Raw genomic sequence first — 27,514 nt, 5'->3', positions numbered from 1 at the left:
TTTCTATTCCCAAACTTTTTTTATTGGTTGCAAGAGGGGAGCTCCATCCGTCCCAGGAAGGAACAGGGGATGAGGCACTGGCAAGCAGGAGACGAACAGAGGCCCAGTCCAAAAAGCGAGGATGGAGGGGACAGCTGCCCCTGGCAGTTACTGAATTTTGGGGGAAAGCAGAGCTGCCATCAAGGGCTAGCTCCCATTCTGGATCTCCCTGACTGAAGTCAGCCCTGCCCTGAACTTCGACTGGGGGAATCAGTGAACCGCTGCAGCGGTCCCCCAATCGACTTTCACAGCCTGCTTTTCCCATTCTTCCCCTCTCCCTTCTTTTTCCCTAGGACTGTGCTCGAATGGACCAAGGCACCAGCTAAGCCCTTTCACGGGGTGATGGAGGGTGGGGGTCCCTGAAGCGAGTTTTCTCCATCTCGCCCCTTCGCGCAGAGACCGACGCCAGAGAGGCAGGAGTCCGGAGGGTGGAGAGGCGCCGGGAGAGGTGGCCAGGAGATCACCCTAGGGCGGAGGGGCCGGCCGGTCCCTATCTGGGCCAGCTTTCCGCCACGTGGAGCCGCCGGAGGGGCTGGCAGGGCCGGGTCAGCCCCACAGTGGGGTACTGGTAACTCTTGGCGAAGTCATCCCGGGATGGTGGGCGTTCCAATGGGGACGCAGCCCCTGGGGACACGCGCTCCGACTTGATACTGAGCGCTGGGGTCGGCGGAGAGGTCCCCGGGGCTGCTGGAGCCTCTCCGCCTGGACCCGGGGCGGAGCCGGGGCGGACACTGCAGAACGGAGAGAAAAAAGTGAGTGAGCTGTAGGCACGTCCTCCAATCCCGGGGAATCTCCGAAAATTTAGAGCCGGAAAGGCCCCTAGACTTCACCCAGCCCAGCTTGCCCAGGGTCACGCGACACCTCTCCCTCTCTCAGTCTGGGAAGCTAGGCAGGGCTAGGGGCACCAGCCCCCACATTTAGGACGTAGCTTTTTTCAACCCGACGCCAGGCGTGGGGCAGAGGGCACTATCCAAGTAGGGGGCACTACCCAATAGGGGGCAGCAGGTGCCCTGCAGAATGAAGTCTGGGGGTAGGTTGGAGGTTACAGTGGGACAGATTAGGGTGGGGCTGAGGATGAGTGTGGAAAGAATAGGAAGATGAGGTGGGTGTTGGGAAGTCACTGGGGGCTGGGATACTCACCTAAGGTGTGACTGGGAGCTGGGGGATCTGTCCCCCTTTGGGGGCTGCCAGGGGACCAGGGCCATGGACTGGAGGAGGCCCGGGTGAGGGGAGGGGTCTCCATGACCATACTCTGTAGGGAGTGGGGATAAAGTCAGCTGCAACTGTGTGTTCTAGGGGGAGACTCTGGACTGATGGAAGGAAGACAGGAGGAAGGTAAGCCTGGGACAAACTGGATTCCAAACCAAGCTCTAATCATGTCACTGGGAGTCCAAGGTCATGCAGGGATTCATCCCCCTCTCCCCTTTACTTAACATCATTTAGACTCTTCCCTCCCCAACCCCACCCCTCCCCTTAACCTTGGACTAAACCCTTGGTGAAACATTTTTTTTTTTGATTTAACAATCCAGTAAATATATAAATTGATTGGTAAGTGTGGGTGATTCTACAAACCCCAGTCCCCAGAGCTGGAGCACAGCTTAGAGCTGTCTCCTCTGAATGGGGCTCAGGGAATGTGTGTGTATTTAGGGAAGGTCTTACCTGCCTGGCTTGAGGAAATGAAGGGGAAAGCTCCCAATCCGTGACTGGAGAGACCACCATTTCCAGGGGCCGAGATGGGGCTGGGGCTCTGGAGGCTTCCGTAGAGAGCTCTCTGTGGGAAACAGTGATGGTACTGTCACATACTCATGTTTCTCCCACCATTCCTACCCTCCCCCCATCCTGCCATAGCTCCCATTCCTCACTCACCGTGGCACTCAGGCCTGCCCTGGGCCCTGTCAGGTTACTAGGCAGGTCTGGCCTCCTGCCATCAGCTGCCACATATAGAGGGGGAGGGGTCTTGTTGGCCAGCGCCCGAGGAAGGTTGCCTGGGGAGAAGAGTGGTGGCCCTAGACCTGCTGAAAGGAGAGGAAGGGGGCAGAGGAGAGAGTGTACCAGAGGGAGTACTATCTAACCTCCCATTCTCCCACCCTGAAAATACTGGGAATCCCAGGTCTGTCCCCACAGAAGCCCCATCACCTGATCTTCTGCCTACTCCAAGTGCCCACTTCCTGCTACGCTGTCCACCCACCTTAGGGTCTCACCTGGGGTCAGCGGCCCTGGGGAACGGCCTGATGGGGGCACAGCCTTGGATGCAGCAGGACGGAAGGGGGATGGACGGCCCTGGCCAGAGGAGGCGTCGACTAGCCCACAGGGTTCAGACCCAGCCCCTGGGGGAGGCACTGCTCCATATGCCAGGTCAGGACTAGGCAGCGCAGGAGTTGCTGACTGCAGGGCAAAGAGGAGGCAGGAATCACTGGTCAAATTTAAGATTTGGCATAAGAAATATTAGTCCTGTTTTACAGATAAGGAAATTGAGGCTCTAAGATATGAAATGACTCGCCCAAAGTCACACAGCTGGATTTGAACACAATTTTTCAGATTCCAAGCCAGTATTCTTTTCCCCCTTATTCAGATGTGGGAATGATAGAGAAGAAAGGAAATCTAGATCTAATGAAGGGGAAGAGGGTTTAAAGAGAGGAGACTCAGCAGTGGGAGAAGACACTCACATAAAACCTGGGTCGAACCAGCGCTATGTCAGCTCCATCACCTCCAAGACGCCGCAGCTTCTCCCCAGGCTCTACCAACCCTTCATCCAGCTCCAATTCCTGACTCTCTAGACCGAGCCCCTTCCTCTTCAGTGTCTGGGAAGAGAAGAAATAGTGGGACTTGGATATCTCCCCAGTGGTAAGGGAGATCTTGCCTCCCATCCCATTCCAATCTGGGGTTCTCCTATAGTGTCCCTCATTGGGACAAAGGGTCTGGGAACCTCAGGACTGAGGGGGAAGACACAGCTTCTACCTGAGGGTATCCCCTAATCTGAGGAAGAAACCCTGGTCTGATGGAGAGAAAGATGTGGCAACCAAGGATGTGTCTTGGGGATAGGAAGTATGGATAATAAGTAGCCCAGATGAGTCCAAAAAAATCATAGAACTAAAGCCCAGAGAGGGGCCTTTAAACACAGAACACAGAATGTCAGAGTTGGAAGAGACCTTAGAACAGAGAATGTCAAAGCTGAATAAGACCTTAGAACCTGGAATGTTAGAATGGGGAAGGATCTTAGCATCCAGACTCTTACAGTTTGGAGAGATCATAGCACAGAGAATGTTGAGGCTGAATGAGAGCCTATAACCCAGAAGGATAGTACCAGGAGTGACCCTAGGACGAAATATCAGAGCCGAGAGGAATGTTAGAACCCAGTGTCAGATCTGAGAGCTGAGATCCCTCTAAGAACATGGAACATCAGGGCTTGAAGGAACATTAGAGACCTTCTATTCCTGCCTCCCAGGTCCTGAGGGGCAGGCATTGAGTCACCTCGAGGATGTCCGTGTTGGTGCGGCTCTCATGGGGCTCGCTGTACTCAGTATACTTGAGGAGTACTCGGTCCATGTCGGTGCTGGCGTACTGAAACAGGCGGTTGGCACTGTTGAAGATGATGAGGGCAATCTCACAGTCGCAGAGAACACTCAGCTCATAGGCCTTCTTCATCAGCCCAAACTTCCTCTTGGTAAAGGTCACCTGGGTCCCAGATACACATATGAGGAGAGGAAGGGTAAGGAGGAGAAAGGTACAGATGCCCTAGGATCACAGCAGCGTGGCTCGTTTCACCTGCTTAATGGGGTCCCTGGCGTGGATGCCTGAGTCCCTACCAAGAACCTCTAGGCTTTGGAATGGGAGCCAAGTTATCTGGTTCCCCTAACTTTTTACAACTGGTTTTATACTACTAGGGTTGGGAGGAAGGACTTGTCATAGAAATTCTCTTTACAAGGGGTTCTTAATGGGACAAGAAGATCGTGGCAGCTCTTTTTATGGTGGTTAAGAACTGGGAATCGAAGGGATGCCCATCAACCGGGGAATAGCTGAGCAAGCTGTAGTATATGATTGTGATGGAATATTATTGGGCTATAAGAGATGATGAGCAGGCGGATTTCAGAAAAACCAGGGAAGATTTATGTGACCTGATGCAAAGTGAAGTGAGTAGAACCAGAGAACATTGTACACAGTAATAGCAAAACAGTTCGATGAAGAACTGTGAATGACTTTGCTATTCTCAGCTATACAGCGATCCAAGACATCCTAAAGGACTGATGGTAAAGCATGCTACCCACCTCCCAAGAAAGAACTGATACTGTTTCAATAAATTTTCTTTCATTTTTTTCTTTTATGCAAGTCTTATTGTACAAAATGACTAATATGGAAATGTTATACATAATTTCATATGTATGACCTATATCTGATTGCTTACCATCTCAGGGGAGGAGGATGGGGAGGAAGGGACAGAATTTGGAACACAGAACTTTAAATAAAAATGAGAAAAAGAAAGCTGCACCACCCCTCCCATCTGCCCCGACTCTGCCCAGTTCTTTAACTCTCCCTTTGTGCTCCGGAGCCCCCATGACCATGCCCTAGGGTTTTAGTTTTGGCCCTGCCACTAATTTGCTCTGAGACCATGGGCAAATGACTCAGTTTCTCCAGGCTTCATTTTTCTCATCCTCTGAGTGTGTTGTCCTGGATCTCCTTAAAAAGTCCCTGCACCTAAGGGCTATTTTTGTGTCTCCATGAGACACAAGTTTCTTTGAAAGGCAGGCTCTGTCACTGTTCAGAGTGCTGGCCAAGAAGTCAGGAGACTTGGGCTCTAGTAACTTACAGCATGGTCTTCGGAAAATCATTTCCCTTTTCTGCTGAGCATCCCTCCCCTGTCTTCTTCCAGAGTCAGTGTACAGTGAGCAAGACCTCCCATAATGGAGAGGCTGAGAATTCCAGCCTCAGAGGAGGTCAGAGGCTGCTTCCTTCCCTCCCTTCACCTTCTTACCTGACGGTTCCGTTGATCTAGAATTCTGGAGATCTGGATTTTTTTTCTTCCCATGATGTGAACTGGGTACAGGCTGCAGAGGGGGAAAGAGAGGACTGCTTGAGCTGAAAGCCTTTCAGACCATTCACTACCAAACAATGTGTCTGTCCCCTGAGTAAAACTGAAAGATACCGCCTTCTCTTTTCTTCTATTTAAAAAATGATATGATTTTTTTATATTTAGGTTGTATGTCCATTTGGAACCTGTTGGATAGTATATGGGATAAGGCGTTGATCTAAACCTATTTCCTAGAGGAAAACTGATCTACCCAGGAGCCACCCGTGCTCCAAATTCTTCTACAGGTCCTTGTTATCTGCTTAGCAAAGCCATCCAAAAACTGTCACACACACACACACACACACACACACACACACACACACACTCAAAAAAAAAAAGGGAACAAAGACTGTCGCCCACAGGTCTCTCAGAACATGAAAGGTAGAATGTCAGAGGTGGGATTTTCAAGCTCAAAGAATCCAACCCTTTTATTTTAACGATGAAGTCAGCCTGTTCTCGTGATAAAGGCTTACAGGTTTTGGCAGATTGCCAGCAGCTCAACATGAGCCTTGTGTGGGCCATACTAAGCCACATTTAGAAAGGCCCAGAGCCTAGAAGGACAGAGGTGAGGTTTCTGCTGTCCTCTACCCTGGCCAGACCTCATCTGGACTATTGTGTTCAGTTCTGGGGGCCACATTTTAGGAAGACCATTGACAAACTAGAGCATGTTGGGGAAGGGGTCAATTTAAAAGATGAAGGGTAACTGGTCAAAGGAACTGAGGATGTCCAGCAAGAAAAGTCTGAAGAGGCAGTTAGCCTTGGCCCCAAAAGACTGAACTTAAAACAACAGACAGAAGTTACATTCTGCTCTCGGAGAGCTAGGAGGGGATAGAGCCCTGGGCCTGGAGTCAGGAAGACCTGAGTTCACATCTGACCTCAGGTATTTAGTAGCTGTGTGACCCTGGACAAGTCATTTAGCCCTCAGTTTGCCTTAATTTCCTCATCTATAAAATGAGCTGGGAAGGAAATGATCAACCATGCCAGTATCTTTGCCAAGAAAACCACGAATGGGATCACGGAGAGTCATGACTGAACAGCAAATATTCTGCTTAATTGTTCTATGTCAAAGAAAATAGCCCTAAAATTAGGACTGCCTTGGTAGGTAAAAGCTGGATGTCTGTTTATTGGCGATAGGGGTCTGGATATTTCTGCTCAGGTTAGGAGTGAATTTTGAGGCACTACCCAGATTCAATTTTCTGAGCCTCTAAAAGGGATATACCCAGGATTACGCAGCCAATAAAATAGGGGAAAATTCCTTAGGATGTTTGGGTTGGAGGGCTGTTATGTTTTTTACTTCCTTCCCCTCCTCATCTCCCATCAATGTAAGCTAAATCTATGGCCAGGCTCCGGAAACAGAACCAGGACATCACCACAGTCGCTAAATGGAGTCCTTTGGTAGCGTGAGAGAAGCAGTGGGGGTGGGAGGAGAGGGCGTGTCCTCACCAAGCCTTAGCCAGTTTGGGAACCAGTTGGCTAGGGTAGGTTTGGGTATTTTGGGAAAGAAGGGCTGTCCCAAAAACTGATAGGATTTGTAGACCTTTCTGCATAGGAGAAGGCTGCATAGAAGACCTTGAAGGGTGGGAAAGGGCTCCTGGGAGATAGGCCTATGGAACTCCTTACCACCTAGCATGTCCCATCCACCTGTCATAGAGTCAAAACACCAGAGTTGGGAAGGACCTTTGAGTTCTCGTCCAACTCTCCCCCCTTATTTTAGAGATGCGAAAACAAGCTCATTGACCTTTTTTAAGCTCACACAGGTATCCTAGAGTTGGAAGAGACTTCAGACCTTCTTGTGGAAGGACCTGAATTTCCATCACAGGAAATCTCTAAGTAGGGCATAAGGTTACAACATGAACAAGGAGGTAAGTAGCAGAGCCGTGATTTGAACCTGGATCTCTCATTCCCAAGCCCAGGACTCTTCAAACCATGCCTGGGGAGCCAGGGGCCTAGAGGTGGGAGGGACAAGGCTAGAGTCCAGTCTCAATGCTAGGGCTGGTGCTAAATTTAACATCAGGGCTAATTTTAATTCTGGACGGAAACCGCAGTGTTCCCACGACCCAGGTCTCGTCCCTCCACCCCCGCCTGGCCCCCAGGGGCGCCTGGTGACATGGGGAGCTGTGCCCCCTGTCTTCCCAAGGGAAAGTGCCAGTCTTGCTTCCCAGCTGGGCCCCTTCCTCCGTGAGGGCCCATCACCCCCCAGTCATGGAGAGGGGCTCTAGGGAGGGGGGGTGGGGCTGCAGGCAGAGGATGTTACTTCTATCCATCCTTGTTCCATCCATCAGCACAGGGTGTTATCTTGCCTCGAATGTGAATCAGATTTAAGTGAGGCAGAGTTGTCAACCTTGATCTCTTTTCCCAAGTCATGGCAGTCCCAGTGGCAGGACAAAGGTGAAGGTGACTCAATGGCTCAGGATACCTTTTCAATGTCTGAGGTGTTCAGGTAGGACGAGCACCACTAGGATGAGGACCCTTTTCAGGGCTGCTCATTTAATCTCAGAAGTGGATGACAGGGAGGTCACAGGGCATACTGTTCAAACTGGATCTATCGTCCCTTCCAAGAAATCAGTCACAAGTGGTTATCCAGTCTGCTGCTGACCAGCTCCCTACCTCCCCAGGCAGACCACCCCCCTTCAGGGCAACTCTAATTGTCAAGAGAGACAGTGGTACAATGGTTAGAACACTGGAGTCAGAGGACTTGAACGCTGGCTCTGTTATTTACTTCCTGCATGCCCTTGGGCAAATGACTTCCCTCTTATTCCCTCAGTTTCCTCATGTGTAAAATGAGGGGGTGGCCTAGTTGGCCTGGAGGGTCCCTTCCAGCTTGAGAGCTATGGCTCGCTGAAGTTTTCCCTTGAGTTGAAATCTGTTATTCCCTCCCATGACCCTTGTCCTTAGTGCAGAATACAAAGGCTTGGGCTACCTTGATGTCCTCATTCCAGTCCCTGCCCCCCCCCCCAGCCCAATGTTAAATTCTCTGGAAAGGCCTTCAGAGGTCACCTGTCCCATCCCCCTCACTTACAGACATGAGGGCACACAAGGGGTGAAGTGACTCAACCAGGACAGCTAGGCTTTGGGGCCTGGTCTTCTGACTCCAGGGTTCTCTCTAAACCACCATGCAGGTTCTCCAAGGTGGAGAGGGGGGAGAAAAAGGGGAAGAGGACAGTGGGGTCTCTTTTTCCTACTCCTTTGGCTCCAATGGCACCAAACTCCCTCACCCTAAAGGCCTGGCTGCTGGTGAGGGAGAAAATCAACGTCAAAGAGCCATCATGTTTCAGGACCCCAGATTCATGAGAAGAGGCCAGAGAATGGGACCAGATGTTGGATTCTTTGCCTTCTACTGGGATCCAGAAGGGAAGTCTCCGCTTAAGGTTTTGGCCAAAGATGGTGAGGCAGGGGCCCTGAGTTGGACCTATTGTCCCTAACACCACCCCAGTCCCCCCATTAATGTGGTACATACACACACACACACACACACACACACACACACGCACTCACGCACTCACGCACGCATGCACATACACACACACACACACACAGAGCAGCATTAGGATCCTAAAGGAAGCTTCAGATCTTGAAACTCAGAGTTATTCTTTAATCTTCCACCATTCCAATCAATCAGTAGGGACCTAGATGGAACATTGGATAGAACACGAGTCCTAAAGCCAGAGAGACCTGAGTTTTAGTCTGGCCTCAGATAGTTATTAGCTGTGTAACCTTGGGCAAGTCACTTAGCCTAGGTCTGCCTCTGTTTCCTCATCTGTAAAGTAGGGATGATAATAGCACTTCTCTCCCAGAATACTTCTGAGGATGAAATGAGATAATATTTGTAAAGTGCTTTGCTAGTCTTCAAGTTCCATATAAATGCAAATTATTATTATGAAGGAAGGGAAACAAGCATTTATTAAATGCCAGCTGTGTGCTGGATAAGAGGCAGCATGGAGTCATGGACAGAGAATTGGTCTCAAAGCCAAGCCCAGAAAATTGCTGTTTAAATTCTGACTTTGTTCCATATCAGCTGGGAGACCCTGGGCAAGTTATTCTCAGTGTTCTAGACTCCCAGCTACAGAGAAGGTGCTCACTCATGCTGATAGAAGAGGTCTCCTCTCCTGCAGGTTCCCTAAACTAATAAAACCATAGTCTAATCCAGGGGTGGGGAACCAGCGGCCTCAAGGCCACATGTGGCCTGCTAGGTCCTCAAGTGGGGCCCCCATGATGGAATCCAAACCTCACAGAACAAATCCTTTTATTAAGGATTTATGTAAGGATTCCTTATTCTCTTATTCCTAGGTGCCAGGTACGAGGAAGACAGAGATGAAAATGGAAATATGCCTATCTTCAAGGACAACATCTATGTATCCATCTCTCTCTCTCTCTCTCTCTCTCTCTCTCTCTCTCTCTCTCTGTTGGTATATGGGTAAATATACACACACATACATATAATATATACACAATGTACACACATAATAAAAACATGAATAATATATGTGTAATATATATACACATATATAATATACATATGTGGTCTCCTCTGGCTACATTGTAAGCCATGGTTCTACATACACATATAGACATACAAAATAAACACAAGAAAATATGGGAAGGGGTGGGGAAGCATTAGCATCTGGGAAGATCAGGAAAAGTTTCACTTGGAAAGAAACTCTGGCTTCTAAGGACTGGAGGCAAGGAAAGTGAGTTTCCTAGATATAAGTGACAGCCAATGGCAAGGCACAGAGAAGGAAGGGGTGTGTGTGTGTGTGTGTGTGTGTGTGTGTGTGTGTGTGTGTGTGTGTGTGTGTGTGTGTGTAGCACAGTAAGCCTGAAGGGAAAAAATGTGTAATAAGCCTGGAATGGTAGGATGTGGCCAGGTTGTAAAGGACTTTATAGTGAAGAAAATCACCTTGTCAGAATGGTGGAGGATGGATGGGAGCAGGAAGAAACTTGAGGTAGGTAGCCCAACTAGCAGTCCATTGCAAAAATCTGGGCAGGAGATGATGATGTGTGGCTGCATGAGTGGAGAAAGGGGGATACATCCAAGAGGAAGAAATGACAAAATCTGGCAACTGACTGTATATATGGGTCAGGTGAGGTGAGAAGTTTCTGATCGAGGTAACTGGAAGGATGCCGAGGCCTTCAACAGAAATAGAGAAGTTCAGAGGAGGGGAAAGTTTGGAGAGGAAAGACCATGAATTATGTTTGGATCAAGTGAAATTTGAGATATCTATAAGCTGTCCAATTCAAAATGTCTAATAGGCAGTTGGTGATGCGGTTACTCAAGAGAAAGACTGGAGCTAGATGTATAGATCTGAGTCAGCAAGCTAATGGTGATAATTAAACCCACGGGATCAATGAAGTCATCGAGTGAGTGTATAGAGAGAAGGGAGCCCAGGACAGAGTGTGGGGGTGTGATATGGATGAGGAGCCAGCCAAGGAAATGGAGAAGTGGTCAGATAGTTAGGAGGACTGAGAGACAGCTCCATCACCTGAAAAGGAGAAAGTGTCTAGGAGAGAGTGGTCCATGGTACCAAATGTTTCAGAGATATTAAGGACAAAGATGGAGAAAGGCTATCAGATTTCCCATTTAAGAGATCACTGATAACTTTGAAGAGAACAGTTTCCACTGAGTGATGAGCTTGGAAGTCAGACTACAAAGGGATGAAGGATGAGAAGTGGAAATGGAGGGAGTTTGGCCATGAAAGAGAAGAAATGTGTAGGGGATGGCTTGACGGGATGGTAGTTTATTCAGGATGGAGGAGACTTGGCCATGGCTGAAGCCCTTTCTCAAAGGCCGAGTCAGTGACCTTCATGGGCAGGCCATTCTACTTTGTGATGGCTCTCATTATTAGGAAAAATCTTCTTGCATGGATCCTAAATTGGTCCCTCTACAGTTTCTGCTCCTCATTCTGCCATGTGAGACTAAGCCAAAAGACTCCTCCCTCTTCCATGTGGCAGGCCTTCAGATACTTGGATGGAGCAACAGATGAACTGATTGCTCAGGGTCCTGGAAAGGCATCAAGACCATGTCTCCTGGCTTTCAGTCTGGGACCTTTTCCATCGTAACATACTATGTAATAGCCACTGAATTGGTTGAATGAAAACTTGTTGATTCTTGTATACACCTCAGCCTCATCATCCCCCCCTGACCAGAAATGATTCCATATGCAAATCAATAGAGTTAACCCTTGAGGCTCCAGGTGTGACTGGGGGAATGTGGACCACAGGCCACAGGAGGCCTATGCTTCTTTATAGGTACAAATGCAAATCTGAGAGTTGGCCTCATGCAAAGCCTGGGGTCACCTGGGTTTAACAGGCGGGTGGCTCACAGACAGGGCAACTCTGGATCCGCTGTGGCCCCACATGTGCCAGAGGGGACAGGGAGAGGGTGGGGGAGGAGAGGGTGAAGGTCCGGAAACTGAGATACAGCAGGTGCCTGGGCCCTTCAAAGCTAAGACTGCCCCTTCTCTCCCAACACAGGCCACAGCTATCTGCTCTGAGTTTGGTAGAAGTTAGGGCAAAAGGCATGGTTATGTCATTGACCTCACAGGTCAGGGCTAACAGTTATGGCCTGTCCATAGGAAAGGAGGCAGCCTTACCTCTGAGGGGTTTGGGGAAACGTCAATTCTTAGTGAAAAATGGAGAAGCTGATGGTCCTGGGTTCTAATTCCTATCCACTCTAAAGTGACTGCCTCAGGCTTCCACCATTGGGAGCTAGACCATTCCTGGGTCAAAGGAAAGTCTGGATTTCTTTTTCTACTTTTCCATGGAACAGACCCCCTCCCCACTCCAATGAATCTTCTATTCCCCTTAGGAGTTCTCTTTCCCTTATCCCATCCTCATCTGCCCCAAGGAACTTATCCACTAATAGAGGAAAGAATGCTAAATTTGGAACCAGAGGAACTGGATTCAAATCCTGGCTCCTACTCAGTGGGACGTTGGGCGGGTGACTGAATTTCCCTGCATCTCAGTATCTTCAAGTGTCAACTAAGGGGGTTGGACTAGTCAAATCCAGTGTCTCCCTCCAACTGTTCCTGCTCTGATGCTCTCAGAGATCTGTCTCAACGGGACATAGATTCTGGAAGAACCACATTCAAATCTCACCTCAGATACTTATTAAAGGTGTGACTCTAGACAAATCATTCCCCCTATCTGGGCTTCCCTTTACTCATCTGGGCCTCTAAAATGTTTTTCCAACAATGAATCCATGATCCCATTAGCTTCTTCACTGAACCTGGCTCCCTCAAGAGCTTCCTATTGCTCTCTTCCGCCATATTGGACTCGCTGACTCTGTCTTGGAGCCCTCAATCCACCTAATGAGGCAATGATGTCATTCCCCTCACTGAGACCCATCACTGTGTGCTGGGCTGGCTCAAAGCATCTGGCAGCTGGTTTCCTGCTTAGATGGAGCTGGACCCATTGACCCCTCCTTGCCTACCTGTCTGCCTTTGGGGGCCCAGAGGATCATAGGGTTAGAACTGGAAGAGACTGCAGTTCATCCTTTTTGCCCTAAGTCCAGAGAGGGGAACGGACTTGTCCAAAGTTCCGAGGCAGAGCTAGAATTAGAACCTTGGTCCTCTGACTCCAAATCAGGTATTTTTTCCACTGTACAAGGTCACAACCTGTTTATGGGTCATTTTCCTCCCAACAGAGAAAGCAAACTTCCTCTTTGTTGCCTAATTGGTACAGAGAGCAGGCCCTTGCCCTGGGGAAGGCTAGGCTGTTCCAAGCAGCTGAACCAGGAGTAGGAATGAAGGAGGGCTGGGGAAGGACCCCAGGGAGAAGGAATCAAGGGGAGGATATGATGAGTTATTACTGATCACAGGTTACAGGACTCTCCCTTTTTCTTACTGTAACCCTCCTCCAAGGGTCTGGTGAAGCAGAAACAGACTAGACAGAAAAAGTCCAGGTTTGAATCTGGGTCTCTTGATACTTTCTCCTGTGTGACCTAAGACAAGTCATTTCCTCAAGACTGTGCCTTGGTTTCCCCAGAAGGTGTAAGATGGAGGGGATGTTATATAGACAGGCTCATTGAATCAGTTTCTTAGAACTGAAAGGAGCCTCACAGCCCCTGTGGGGTGATGATCCCTATGGGGAAACTGAGGTCCCAGGTGGGGATGACTTGTCCAGGGACCCACAGTCAGTAAGTGGTGGAGCTGGCCAAACAGCCTTGAACCATGTGGTTCAAGGCTGGCAGTTAGAGAGGGAGCCCTGGCGCAGAGTAACTCTAGGCCACCTGAGAGTGGACACTCAGCCAGAGGCAGAGCATGATGTTTAACAAGGATCAGTTCTTCTTACAAATGTAGAGCAGCAGGGAAAGACTTCTGGGATTGGAATCAGGAGACCCAATCCCAGCAGTTGCTTACTAGCTGTGTGACCTAAGGCAATGGCTTGCCCTCTCTGAGCTAGCATCTCAGGTTTGCTCATTTGTAAAAGGGTTCAGATGAGAAAAATCTCCAAGCCACCATCCAGCTCTAGGTCTTCTGATTCTGTCTATGATCAGTATCACATGATCACCTGTACCAGCCCCTCCCTCTGTATCTCAAATGCCCTTTTCTCAATCTCATTCTAGGAGATGTCTTTGGAAGACAGGGCCAGGGAGAAGCAACCACTAAAGGGAGGGGGGGAAGTCTGCACAGCTGGGGTCCCTCCCCCCTTCAGGGAGTCCAGGAATGGCAGGGGAGGGGGTCCCGCCCGGTGGCCCTTCCTGTCTCCTCTAATGAGCAGCTCAGGGATCGCTGATGAAACTGGGGCATGGGTTGCATGAGGCAGCTCTGCAAGCCTGATTCGCTGCTGTAGCAGAGGGGGAGGGGCTGCTTCCCCCCATACCCTCAGCCAGGGCCCCCTGGGGGCCAGCCCTGAGCATGCCCTCCCCCTACCAACCTCCCCTAGAAGCCTCAGTCAACCTGTCTCTCACTTCTGCTTTTTTTTCCCCTTCCACTCTTTCTCCATCACTATCATTCTGCCTACAGTTCATACTGTCTCCTGTTGTCTCCTCCCCCATCCTCCTGCCCCCACTGAGTACTGGGAAGGGGGAGGAGGTGGCATTCAGTCCGTACCTGAACTCAAGTTCTAAGAGCTGTTCAGAGACAGCATCTCTGCCAACCCATCAATTTTTGCCGATGAGGAAACTGAGACCCAGGAAAGTGAAATAGCCTGTGCAACATTACTCAGGTAGAAAGTGATGGAGGTAGGATTTGAACCCAGGTCCTTTGACTTCAAAGGTAGCACTTTTCCCAGTGTACCATGAGCCTTCCCCTTGCCTCACCTTACCATAGTCTCTGTTGTAATATCATCCCGGAAGGGGCATTTTAGGAACCCTGTGGAGTCTTAACTCTGGAACCCTAGCCCCACCACCTTTGAAAACAAAATGTTAGAACTGGAAAGACCCTTAGAATGTAGAACATCAGAACTGAGAACATAGAATAGGAGAGCCCATAATGAACACAGCGTTAGAGCTGGGAGAGTCCTTAGCACTTAGAATGTCATTCACCACATCTGTCCACTCTATTCCCAAGCCCAGACCCTCACTGTTACCTTCTACGATTTCCAGTCAGTCTCCCATCAAGGCTTCCTTCTGCTGCTCCCTTCCCCCTCCAATCTCACCCACTCTGGCATGCTGCCAGATTCGCTATTCTGAAGAAAAATTTGGGCACATCAATCCTCTGCTGAAGACCCCTCCATACCTTCCTAGGTCTTCCTGAGCAAAAGTCAAACTTTAGAGGTTCTCTCAAATGGATGACTCTCTTCCTCCTAAACACACCCTGTGCTCTGCCACCTCCTAGGCTTTACTCAGGCTTACCCAGGGCCAGGAATGCCCTCTCTCCCATTCTGACAGCTGTCCTCCTAGCCTAGCACCAGAAATGCTACTTCCTGTAAGAAGGCTTCACTGATGTCCCATACTAGGTACCTACCTCCCACTTTGAATCTCACATGGCACACTTGTTTTACTCCTCTCTGATGCATTTATCAGGTAATATTCCTGCTATCTGTGTTTGTCTTTTCACCTTCCAGAAAGTGAGTTCCATGAGGGTACATCTAAACTGCATAAGTCCAGCATTTACTGTGGTACTTGACACACAGTAGGAGCTTAATAAACTTTTATTCATTGACTGATTAAACCTTGTCTCTTCCCTGTGTCTAGCATACAGTAGGTACTTAATAAATACTACGATTGTTGACTTATAGTTAGAATGGATCTTGATGACTATCTCACAACCTCCTAATGTTATAACTGAGAAAACTGAAGCCCGGAGAGGCTCCATCATTTTACTAAGGTCACACAGCCAGTAACTGAACCCAGATCTCCTAATTCTAACTCAAATGTTCTTTCACACTGTACCATGTGTGTGTTCGTCCTTTGTTGCCGAAGAAGACCATGCCATCAGAGAACTAAAGACATGACTTGCACTTGACTTTGTTTTGAGTGAGGGAGGGCTGTGCAGGTCTCACTTCTCCTCCAGAGCCATCAGAATCCAGTGACCAGATATTCATCAGGATGACTGGAGATGACCCAGGATGAGGCAATTGGGGTTAAGCGACTTGCCCAAGGTCACACAGCTAGTGAATATCAAGTATCTGAGGTGAAATTTGAACTCAGGTCCTCCTGACTCCTGCACTGGTGCTCTATCCACTGCACCACCTAGCTGCCCCTATACCATGTGTACCTCTTCTGTAAAAGAGGTTCAGACACTGAATGATGGGAGCTAAAAGGAAGGAAGGATTATAGCCAGTTGGAGGGGACAGGGAAGGCTTCTGTGGGGGAGGTATCCTCTGAGTGAGGCCTCCAAGTATGAGGTAGAGTAGGACTAGGTGGATGGGAAAGGAGGAGGACATTCTATGCAAGAGGATAGCATGAACAAGGGAAAAGGAGTAGGAAATTCAGCTCCATGGAGTCACCCAGGTTCGATGACCTTGATGGGGATCCACAGAGAGAAGACTAGAAGCATGTCAGAGCCAGATCAGGGAGGGCCATTGAATGCCAGTCTTAGGAATTAAGACTTTCTGTTGAGGGCAACATGGAGACATTGATGGTACTTGGCTCAGAAAAATGAGGTTCTTAAGAAGATGAGTTAAGTTTTTTTCTGACAAGTCCACCCTTCTCTGCTTTCACATTTTTGCCCCATTCTTTTCCACCCACACTACCCTGACCTCACAGGGGCACGTACTTCCCCCAACCCTTGCCTTCATTTCCTGTCCAAAACTGGCCAGCGGAATGGGTCTTGGGCTGGGGGAATTCCTAAAGCCCAACCATGGTTACACCTCTCTGTATTTCCCCCCTGGTTCACTCAGTCATTCACTCACTAACCCATTCATTCATTCCATAAACATCAATTAATCCCCTATCGCTTCATGCACAAGTTCCTCTGCCCTCAATGAGGAGACACAAAGATGCCCTAAGACAAACTTCCACCCTCATGGAGTTTACAAACTGATGGGACAGGGACGAGACACAACACAAATAACGATGATACAAGGAAGAGGGAGAGGAGTACAAGGGGGATTTGGGCTATGAGCAATTCAAGGAGAAGGCTTTGTGAAGGTTGGTACCTGGGATTTAATTGGCAGAGAATTCAGAAGAGGATCCATTCTGGGGGGCAGGGTGTGAAAAAGAGGCAAAGAGCAAGGTTAAAACAGGGAACCCCAGAGTGCAGGGTCACTGTAGAGCAGATGGAGGGGATGGCATGAGATAGCACTCTCTTTATCCTGTAAGTATATTCCACTACATCGTGGAAAGCTCCGAATTTGAGACTAAGGAATTTGTTCTTTGGTAGGCAAAGGGGAGCCATTGGATATCCTTAAAAGCAGGGTAATGGGTGATCCAAGCTGGACCTTAAGGAGATCATAGGCTTAGATTTAGAGCTTGGAGTGACCTTGAAGTTCATTGAGTCCAATGAATTCATTTTTCAGATGAGAAATTGAGGGTGAGAGAGATGAAGGGACTTTCTTAGAGTCCTATAGCTAAGACTTATTTGAGGGGGATTTGAAACCAGTTTCTCCTAACTCCAAGTTGGGAACTCAATACCTGTGATGGCCTGGGAAGGACAGAATGGAAAAGGAGACAGCAGGTTTGTCCTTCCCCTACCTCTTTGTGCCATCTCTCTGAATTAGCATCCTTGAGCTTGGGGCAGGCAGGGTCTCAGTCCCACTCACTTTGTTCATCTCCTGAGAGAAGTCACGAAGTGGCAGCAGGCCATTTCCATGATAAAAGGGAGCCCATGAAAGATGCCAGGTAGGGATGAGCAACTGGGACCTGGTAACTGAATAAATGCCTTCCTCATCACCTCCCAACTGCTGCTGAGTTGCAGGGAGCAGGGGTGGGGTCATTTTAGTCTCTCAGGTTCTGACTTAGCAGAATCCCAGCAGGGACAAGCAAACTGGACCCACGAGGAACTGCTGTTCTCTCTTAGTGAGGGTCTGAGGCGGGGCTCCAGTTTAGGCAGAAAAGGAGCATTGGAAGAGGGAAAGTGGGAGAGGTGAGGAAGGACTACCAGACTGGCATTAAGTTCCTTTCAAAATGTCCCTGCTGTTCTACACACATGCACCCAGCATTCAGCCTGGAATTACAGACTCATAGAATTGGCATGGATTTGACGGTCCATCTGGTCTCTCATGTTACAGATGAGGAAACTGAGGCCCAAAGAGAGTAAGAGAAGAACATATGGCAAGATCATAGGATCATAGATTTAGAGCTAAAAGTGACCTTAAGGACCATTGAGTCCAATATCCTCATTTTACAGATGAGGAAACGGAGGCCCAGAGGGGTTAACTGACTTACACAGGGTCACTAATTGTCCAAGGTAGGATTTGAACCCTTATCTTTCTGACTCCAAGTCCAGTGCTCTATCCCCTATGTCACATTGCCCTGGGAAGATGTCTGGATATGAAGGGTATGAATGAAGCATGGACCGATCTGAAGCTGGGAAATGGCCTAGATGAGCTGTCACCAATGGAGACAGCTCCACCCCAGGGCAGGAGCCCCAAAGCTGAGGGAATTCACTTGACTCAGGTCAGTGAAGGGGTAATTCCTGGAGGATGCAGTTCTAGATGGAAAGAACTAGGACAGAGAAGGCAAATGGGAAGATAGTCCAGGTAGATTGGCTGGGTGGGATGTGCATGGTGGGTGGAACGTAGGATGAGCAAGGGAACCTAGTAGGAAAGCAGGCTGGAAAGGGGCAGCCCGGGGCTGGCCTTGCATGTTTGGGCTAAGGAAATTGTATCTTGTGCTGGAAGCGGGAGGTTTGGGTTGATGTTGGCAGGTTTGTGAAGGATGGATGGCAGAAGACAAAGATGGGAGAAATGGGCATCAATGAAGAGGCTATTAGAATAGTCTAGAAGAAAGGGATGAAGACCCAACTAAGAGCACTCACCTGCATGAGTAGTAGGAAATAGATGCACCAGATGTTATCAAGGCAAAGGCCATGGGACTGATCACATGTGGCAAATGAAGGGAAGGGAAAAGTCAAAAATATCTCCAAGATGTTTGAGTCTAGGACCCTGGGAGAATGGATGTGCCATTAACAGAAACAGGGAAATCATGGGAAAGGCAAATTCAGCAGAGAGACAAGAGAGGAAGATGCTAAGATCAGCTTTAAATGTGGAATGTGAGGTGCTGCTGGAGAGAATCTCATAGGTCCATAGATTCAGAGTTGGAAAAATTCATCCAGTCCAACTCCCTCATTTTACAGATGAGGAAACTGAGGCCCACGGAAGGGAAATGATTTACCCAAGTCAGTGACATAAATATTAAGCACTAGGCTCCAGCATGGGCTGGAGCACATGTCCATGACTGAAAGGCCCTCCCAGCTCTGATATTTCATGTTCTAACATCTCTCCTAGCACAGATACTCTGATTCTGCAGTAAGGCTTATTCACCCTTTCTGGGTCATGGACCCTTTGGGATTATGGACCCATTCTCAGAAAAATGTTTTTAAATGCATAAAGTAAGAGACATAAGATTATGAAGGAAATTAATTAAATTGAGTTACAACTCTCAATATATATATTTTAAAACAAACCAAGTTCACAGATTACTGAAATCTATCTATGGACCGTTTCCACAGAGCCCAGGCCCTGTCCAACAGAGTCTTCAGGAATCCCTCAATTCTTGGGGTCCCAGCCCCACTTAGCCTGGAAGGTTATTTCCTTCTTCTCTCTCTGTCTCTCTTTTTGCCTTTCTCTGTGTCTCTTGCTGTCTGTCTCTGTCTGTCTCTGTCTCTCTGTTTCTATGTCTGTCTCTTTCCCTCTTTTCTCTCCCAGTGTAAGATTGCCACCTTTAACCATGGGCTCTGAGTAGGCACCCTCCTGCCCGCCTCATCTTCTCCTTTCTGAAGAAGACTCCTGTCACCAGAGGCTCCTCTTTCCACCTTCACACCCACCCGAAGCCATGAATGGGCAAAGCTACATTCAAAGTGATTGACCCATGTGTGCGTAGACTCACGTCTGATGGATGGCACAAAGATGTATATGCATACATCTGGATCAGCCTCTCCTCTCCACTCCATTCACAATCCTTTCCCCAAAAGCATATACACTCCTGGGCACATCCAAGAATGGTCAATGGTTCCCTCTCTCTTGTTTGAGAATATTTTTATGATTCTCTAACTTATAGGAAACTGTAGTGAGAAAATCATAAAAGTATTCTTGTAAAAGGGTACAACGGGGAATTCACGAAGTACCCAGACACATCGAGTACACATGTGTGTGTATGTGTGTGTGTGTGTTTGGGAGGAGATCCTTATGGAAACCTGCTGGAGGGTCAGGTATTGCTATCTAATGAGTGGTGGGCTGACCTTAGTCAGGAAGACCCTGGTTTAATTCTTGCCCCTGACAAATATTAGTGGTTATAACCAAAGGAAGTCATTTAACTGACTCTCAGTGCCCTCGGGTAATTCTCTAAGACTGAAAAGAGGTGCTAGTTTGCACCCATGAAGTGAGTTTCCACACTGGAAGCTCCACACACTGATAAAACCATAGGTTAAAAGAAAAAGGAATCTGCAGATGACTCACCCATCCACCAGGCAGCTCCCAGAGCCTGATGTCCTTGGACTTGGCTTTGGGCACGTGAGTCAGTTATAGAAAATCATTTGGATCAAACATCTCCCAGCTCTTTGTTCTGGAGAAAGCTCCAGCAGGTGGCAGGAGAGGTGGCCCAGTGGGGCCCAAGAAATTAATCCCTAGGCTATCTCCTCTACCTTGCTACCCTAAAAAATTAACAGACCTATTGGGGCTCTGGGTGGAGTCTCAGGGCTGATTAGCTGCTGACTGCTCTTCAGCTGAAGAGAAATAGGGTCCCCACTCATGCTCCCCTATGTCTCCCCCTCAACAGGAGATTGCCTTCCTTCCAGACTCTGAACTTGGAGCTAGAGAGGGACCCCGAGAGTTATCAGGTCCAGCAGCGTGTTGCTGATGCTGCTTTTGGTTTCTCCTCTCCCTTCTGATTACTGCACTCTATCTAGACTTCTCCCTCAGGACAGGGGGGTGAATTATAGTCATTTGATCAAAAAGTGCCCACTATGTGCCAGTCACTTTTCGAGGTGCCAGGCTTACAAGACTTAAAGCAGTCTCTGACCTTATGTTCTATTGGAGTAGTACAAAAAACTAGGAACCAATAGCCCTGACTTCTAATTCAGGATCTGACACTGACCTGGAGGAAGCCCCTTCCCCTCTCTGGGCCTCAGTTTCCTCTTCTGTAAAGAGTAAACTAGACTCTGTAAAGTTGGACTAGATGATCCCTAAGGCCTCTGCCAGCTCTGACGTTCTATGACGTTCTAAACTCCCCTCTTTTCCCAGATAAACTAGGCTCCTCACTACCCTTGTGGCAAGAATACTCAGGAGCCAGGTCCCTATCTTGGCTCTGCCACCAGGTGTGACTGTGAGCAAGTCACTTTCTTTCCTTGGGCCTTTGTTTCCTATCTGTAAAATGAAGGGGTTAAATGAGATGAATCCCCTCTGGCTCTGAATCAATGATCTTATCATCACTGGCAACACCAGGTATGATCCAACTTTTCCAAATCTCCGCCCATCTTTCAGCACCCACCCTTTATCTGGCAAGTCCCTAGTGTTCATTCCAAACCACAGTGTTGCCCCTCTGCCATTTCTTCATCTACAAAATGAGGGAGGAGACCTTCCAGCTCTAAGTTCCCTGGTCTGGGTCCCATGGTCCCCACCGCACGCTTTAGCTTTAATTACTCTCTTACTGATTCTTTCACATGGCTCCTGTCTCCTGCCCCCTCCCAAGCACTATGTGGGGGCAAGGACTGGTTCTTATCCTTAAGTCTGGATTCTCGGCCTTTCTGAGCCTTCATACCCCATCATAGCCCACATCTCCATATTCCTTCCTGATTTACAAGTTAGTTTCCTCTCAAAAGCTCTTTAGTACAGGTATCATTATGACCATTTTACAGATGAAGACGCTAAGGCTCCCGGAAGCAAAATAACTCACCATTGGTCACTGGTTAGTAAGTGTCTGAATTGCATCTGTAACCATGACACCCTTGTTCCGTGGCCAGGGCTCTTTCCTCTGCAGTATTTTATTCCACCTGTATAATGGGGTTGACTAGAGGCAGAAAGAACCTCCTCTTGACAGGAGCTACAATTACTTTAGCCCTTCTAGTGAAGGGTTACGCCATCCATCATGATATGCCTCTCAAGCACAGCATAGCCCCTTCCACTGACGGAGACATCCGGCAGAGATGAGGAGTACCCTCCTTCTTAATCTGTTCTTATTCCAGCCCAGCGTAACTTTACAATCTGGACCAAGTCGAAGAACCATAGGATGTCAGAGCTGGGAGGGCCCTTAAAACCTAGAATGTCAGGGCTGGGAGGGCCTTTAGAACCAGGATATCAGACCTAGGAGGGCTCTTAGGACATAGGATGTCAGAGATGGAGGGCCCTTAGAACAGAGAATGTCAGAACCGGGAGGGCCCTTAGAACATAGGATGTCCCAGCTGAGAGCTTAGAACAGAGAATGTCAGAGCTGGGAAGGTCCTTAGAACATAGGATGTCCCAGCTGAGAGCTTAGAACAGAGAATGTCAGAGCTGGAAAGGCCCTTAGAACATAGGATGTGCCAGCTGAGAGCTTAGAACAGAGAATGAAGAGTTGAGAGGGCCCTTAGAACAGAGTGACAGCATTGAAAGAATGTCAAGGGCCAACATCATCTAAAAGGGAATGTGTTTAAATTAGAAGACATCAGCTTTTCCTCTACACCTGTCCCTCTTCCAAACTTCCCTATTCCTGCTGAGGGCAGCACCATTGTCCCAGTCAGTCAGGTTCAAACCCTCGTTCTGGCTTCTTCCCTCCCCCTTGCCTCTGCCCCTGCCCCGAACATAACGATTAATTAGGTGCCAGGTCTTCCCCCTTCCACCAGCACAACAGGTCTTGAATCTGTCCCTTCCTGGATCCTCCCAGCTGCTTCTCTAGGTGAAGCCTTCCTGGCCTCTCACCAGAGATACTGTCTTCCCCTCCTCACTGGTCTCCACCGATCCCTTGTAATTCATCCTCTGCCTAGCTGCCAAGGCCCACTTCTGACCATATTTCTCCCCTACTCAAGAGTCTATTGTTTTTAGGTTGAAATACAAACTCTTCAGTTTAGCATTTAAAGCTCTCCATTCTCTGTCTTCAAATTGTCTGATTTTGCCTCCCTCTCTTTGATATACTCCATGTTCAAACCAAGATGGACAACTGGCTGTTTCCTGCACAGCACATTCCATCTGTCAAATGCCCTCCTCTGGGTACTTGCACAAGCTGGTCCCTATGCCTAGGATGCCCTTCCTCCTCATCTCAACCTCTCAGAATCTTTTTCTTCCTTCAAGGCTCCATTCAGCTACTACCTCCTCCATGAAGCTTTCTCTGATCCTTGAAATCACTGATTTTTCTCTTTCTACAAATTACTTTATTGGTATGCATACTGCACCCTTTCAGTAGAATGGAAGGTCCTTGGGGGTAGGGGCAGTTTAATTTTTGTCTTTGTATCCCCAGGTCCCAGCAAAGTACAATGCACCCAGGAAGCACTCAATAAATGGTCGATGAATATCATCTAACATGTTTTATGGACAACAGACAATGGGGAAGTGATCACAGCAGAGCTTTCACTAGAACCCAAGCCTACGGACTCTTCTCATTACCCAACAGCAGTTGTCAACATCCAAGCAATGTACGCTTTTTTCTAAGAAGAGAGAGTCAAACTTGAATCCAGTCTTCACCAGAGAACGGTGGGCCAAGACTCCTGTCCCCATTCCAACTGATACTCATTTCATGCCCTGGCCTGGCCTCCCCTACTGGTGGAACCAAGAGATAGGTCCCACCTGCTCCCCAGATGATTGAAGGATAGAGGCTTTGGGAATATGAGAGGTTCAGACTGACATAGTCACTATCTTTCGGTCTCTGATGGGCTTTTGTGAGACAAAGAGATTACAAGTGTTCTGCTTGACCCCAGTTGGGCAACGGAGGTAGATTCTAGTAGATAGAGGGGTAGACTCTAGTTCAAAATGAGCGAAAGGTACTTAATAATCAGAGGTGTCCAAAAGTGGGATGGTTGCCACCGGGGATGGTGGGCTCACATGAGGAGGCTGGATACCCTCAAGTTCCAATGCTGGGGACTTGGGGGGTATATTCATGAGCAAACATTGGTCCGACTAGATGGCCTCTTCCAACTCTGAGATTTTCAAATGTAGGATTCTACACTCACTCCAGGCCCTACAACTGGCCTCTTCTTTTGCCTTTTGCCCCACCCCCATCATGAGACTGGCCCTGGTGGCAGGAGGGAGCAGCTGCTGAGTTCCTCAGTATTCTGCCCACAAACTGGCATTAGATCCCCTGCCTTTTGGTAAGTGGCTAACGAAAAGTCCCCTCCTCTGCTTCTGCCCTAGTGGGCTTTGGACCCCAACCCCAGCTCACTTCAACGTTGTACTTGGTCCCAGTCATCAAAAGCTATGAACCAATTGCAGCCTCAATCACTGAGGAACCACTCATCCTGGACTGAGTTCTGGCTTGGCTGCCTCCTACTGGACTTCTTCTAACAGGCACCCCCTGACCCTGAGTCCGCAGAGGTGATTAACCCTTTCCAATGACTGGCCCAAAGTCTTTTCCTAGCACCATCTGGACTGGGGGTAGGGTGAGATGTTTCAGGTGGTGTCCTATTAGGACCCACCCAGCTGCTCGCTGGTGTGGGGTTTTCCACTTTAAAGCACCTCAGAGCTCAGTTATCCTGGGAGGCTGCTGACCCTCTAGGGGCAAGCCCCTTGGCCCGTGGCTGGGAGACCCTCAGTCCTTTCCTGCCTCTCCCACCCCCCAGCCCCCAGCCTCGCCAAGGCTGACACTGTGCACATATTCTCAGAGATATGGTCAGACAGACTCGGACACACACACACACACAGACACACACACAGACACACACACAGACACACACACACACACCGCACACACACAAAAACGCACCTGCTCAGCGTTGCCTTGTCCAGAAACCCCCCGAGGTCAGGATCAGGGAATGGGGCTTCCCGGGGATGCAGGTCTGGGCGGGGGCCAGGGTTCAGAGGCAACGTCAAGGCTCCGGGAGCGCAGCGAAGTCTTGGGGCGATCCAGATTCAGGGAGCCGTGCGGGTCACCGCCAGGTGCATTCATAGCAGGCTGCCTCTATTTGCATGGCCACACCCCCTCAGGCGGCGATTGGGTCGGACCTCCGAGGTTGATTTACATAAGAGCTACTCCTCCGGTCCGTGGTTGGTCAGCTCCAGGGTGGTGCGGGCGGAGCTCGGCCCTCCCACCGCCCACTCACTCTAAAGGGGCGGTGTTTGCGAAGTTGCTGCCCCGGGCTCTGGCCTCTGTCACTGGGTGGACGCGGGCAGGACCCCAGGGCCCAGGGAACCCTGGCCTGGAAAACTCCTCTCTGTGATTCTCAGGGCCGCAGAATTAGGGAGAACTCGAGGGTGGGAAAGGTGAAGCATGGTGGGTGTCTGGGCTAGAAGTTAAGCGGGGAAGGAGCCCCGGAGATACGAAGGAAGTGGACTTGGGACTGTGGGACTGTGTTTAACCCTTTAGACTCTGCAGGGAGAAATGGATGGAAGTAGTCAGTGTCTAGTACTAGCAGTGGAGCTGGGTCCAACTTATACTGAGGATGTCTTAATTGGAAAGGAGGCAAACGGGATGAACTGGAAAAAGCCCTGGCCTCGAAGTCAAAGGCCGGTGGATTCAAAGTCCAGATGAGGACTTCTTAGCTGTGTGATTTTAGACGAGTCCCTTCTCCACTCTGGGCCTCAGTTTCCTCATCTGTAAAACTGACGTGAAGGTGCTGAACTAAGTCTCATTCAGCTGTAAATCCTATGAATGTCAGGGCTAGAAGGGACTTTTGAATGGCTAGAAATGGAGGAACTTACAGATCCCCTTTAGTATGAATCTGTCATCTTAAGGATGAAGAAACTGAGATTGCTTCTGACAACAGGCACTATCCTAGTGACCCCTTTTGGAAACCTCTCCCCATGTTCAGTCACTCAGTTGTCTCTTCCCCTCTCCAACTCCAAGGTGTAAGGCAGGTCTTGTCTCTTGTGTGAACTATGGTACCAGCCATTTTGTCTCCAGTCTCTCCTCCATCCCTTCTGCAAGACTTGCTGGGGTTCAAAACTGATCACATCCTTACCCTACTCACATACCTTAGAAGAGTTCCCAGCTGCCTTCGGAATAAAGTCCAAATAGTATGATGTTCAAGGCTCTCCCTGATCTAACTCATCTGGGAAACATCCCTGGGTATTTCCTCAGTTCAAAGTTACCCTGAGTGTTCATTATAACCAGATTTTACTTGGCTAGGGAGCAAGGACCCCTCTCTTTTCCAAATATGCTTCCCACCCTCCTCTACTCTTCGGGTTTATTGCTCCTTTGCCTTTCAAAAAGTCTGAAGAGACCTCATAGTGGGATTTCCAATCATCATTCCTCTATCCACCCCAAGTCTTTGATAACTGTCTAAGACTCCTCCCTCTCATTACTGCATCCCTTCCCTCACTTAACTGTAACTCACCTCTATTTTAAACACTAGCTTTACTGCTAGTTCTGACCTGAAGGCTAATCTTAAACACACATCTGACTTTATCCCTAAAGCCAACCCTGACAACCCACACCATTAAGGTTAACCTTTAACTCTTAATTTAATCTCTAATTTTCCTATGAATCTAACCCTAAAGCTAGTCACTAAACCCACAACTAACTTGAACCCCAACCTTATCCCTTGAGCTAAATGTGACCCTTATCTTCATCCTAACCCTGGCCTTTACTTTCTTTATCATGCTAGCACTAATCGTTGGATTAACCCTGATGCCTACCATAGCTCTGTCCTTATCCCTAAAGCTAAATCTAGCTCTTCACTGAACACTTACTCAAATCCTGTTAACTCTATCAATAAAACTGAATCTTAATCCAAAAGATGATTTTAATCCTAAACCTAACCCCTAACCCTTACTTTATGCTTAAGTAAAATGCTAAAATGAATTAGAAAAGTGACAGCAGGCAGATACCAAGTCCTAATGTTACTCTCTAGCTAAATCCACAATAGCCCTAGTCCTAATGAGGTGCCTCCCCACAAAAACTTGTCCTAACCTAGTTCACGTTGAAGTCGAACTTAATATTTCAGTATCAAATCAAAATTAACCTTAATTCTTAATCTTGATTCTACCTGAAGTTTTGACCTTAATTTTAACTGAAACCTTAAATAAGACTAATTACAAATGTCATCAAGGGCTGATCCTGAATGTCCTCATCCTGCCTTTCATTTTGTGACCTCGGTCAAGTCACTTCTCCCTTAGGGAGCTTGATTTTTTCCATCTGAAAATGAGAGGGTGGAATAAATTACTTCTAAAATCTCTTTCATCTCTGACATTCTGTGTTCTAAGGGATCTTCTAGTTCTCAAATTCTGTGTTAAATGCTAAGAGTGACCTTAAAATATAGAATATCAAGGCTAAAATGAGAACTCTGAAACCATGAGTCCAACTTCTGCATTTTACAGATTGGGAAACTGAGGTCCAGAAAGGTCAAATTACTTAACCATTATTTAGTTACTTTGTGACCTTAACCAAGGTCACAAAACTAGTTTATGACAATCAACACTCCAACCCAGTTTTCGTATTAGTCTAATTTTTTCCCCTATACTACCTTCCATCCAATTCTGATCCCAATCTCAGACAAAACTACCAAACTAGGCCAAGTGAATACCTCACTCTCTCCTCAATCCAGGTTCAAAATTTATGAGCTGTGTGACCCTTGGCAAATCATTTAACTTCTCTGAGGCTGTTTCCTCATCGGCAAAATGCATCTCTGGGACTCTTTAAGCAAACCATGACATCATTTTCAAACAGAGATGATTTTGCCTCTTCTTTGTCTAAACTTAGCAACTTAATTTCCTTTTCTTATCTTTTCGTTTTCACCAACATTCCTA

At 48.3% G+C, this 27,514-nt stretch overlaps 1 protein-coding gene across 2 annotated transcripts; it reads right to left on the bottom strand.

Moving 5' to 3' along the window:
* On the bottom strand, positions 1-24,710 carry MEF2B (myocyte enhancer factor 2B). Of its 2 annotated transcripts, none has more exons than XM_072601566.1 (9): positions 24,534-24,710; positions 5,009-5,081; positions 3,511-3,714; positions 2,706-2,840; positions 2,241-2,424; positions 1,906-2,054; positions 1,699-1,810; positions 1,180-1,291; positions 1-770 (listed from the first exon to the last, which is right to left on the bottom strand). In XM_072601566.1, the coding sequence occupies exons 2-9, from the start codon at positions 5,060-5,062 to the stop codon at positions 530-532; spliced, it is 1,191 nt and encodes a 396-aa protein (XP_072457667.1). In that variant the 5' UTR covers positions 5,063-5,081; positions 24,534-24,710; the 3' UTR covers positions 1-529. The 2 variants fall into 2 exon arrangements, with proteins under 2 accessions (XP_072457667.1, XP_072457668.1); XM_072601567.1 differs by having other exon boundaries at positions 400-770; positions 1,906-2,051; positions 24,534-24,666.
* Positions 24,711-27,514: the final 2,804 nt, after the last annotated feature.

This window comes from Notamacropus eugenii, chromosome 4, assembly GCF_028372415.1.
Source record: "Notamacropus eugenii isolate mMacEug1 chromosome 4, mMacEug1.pri_v2, whole genome shotgun sequence".
NCBI lineage: Eukaryota > Metazoa > Chordata > Mammalia > Diprotodontia > Macropodidae > Notamacropus > Notamacropus eugenii.
The sequence above is the reverse complement of the archived record's forward strand: the minus strand, read 5'-3'. Positions and strand labels throughout refer to the sequence as shown.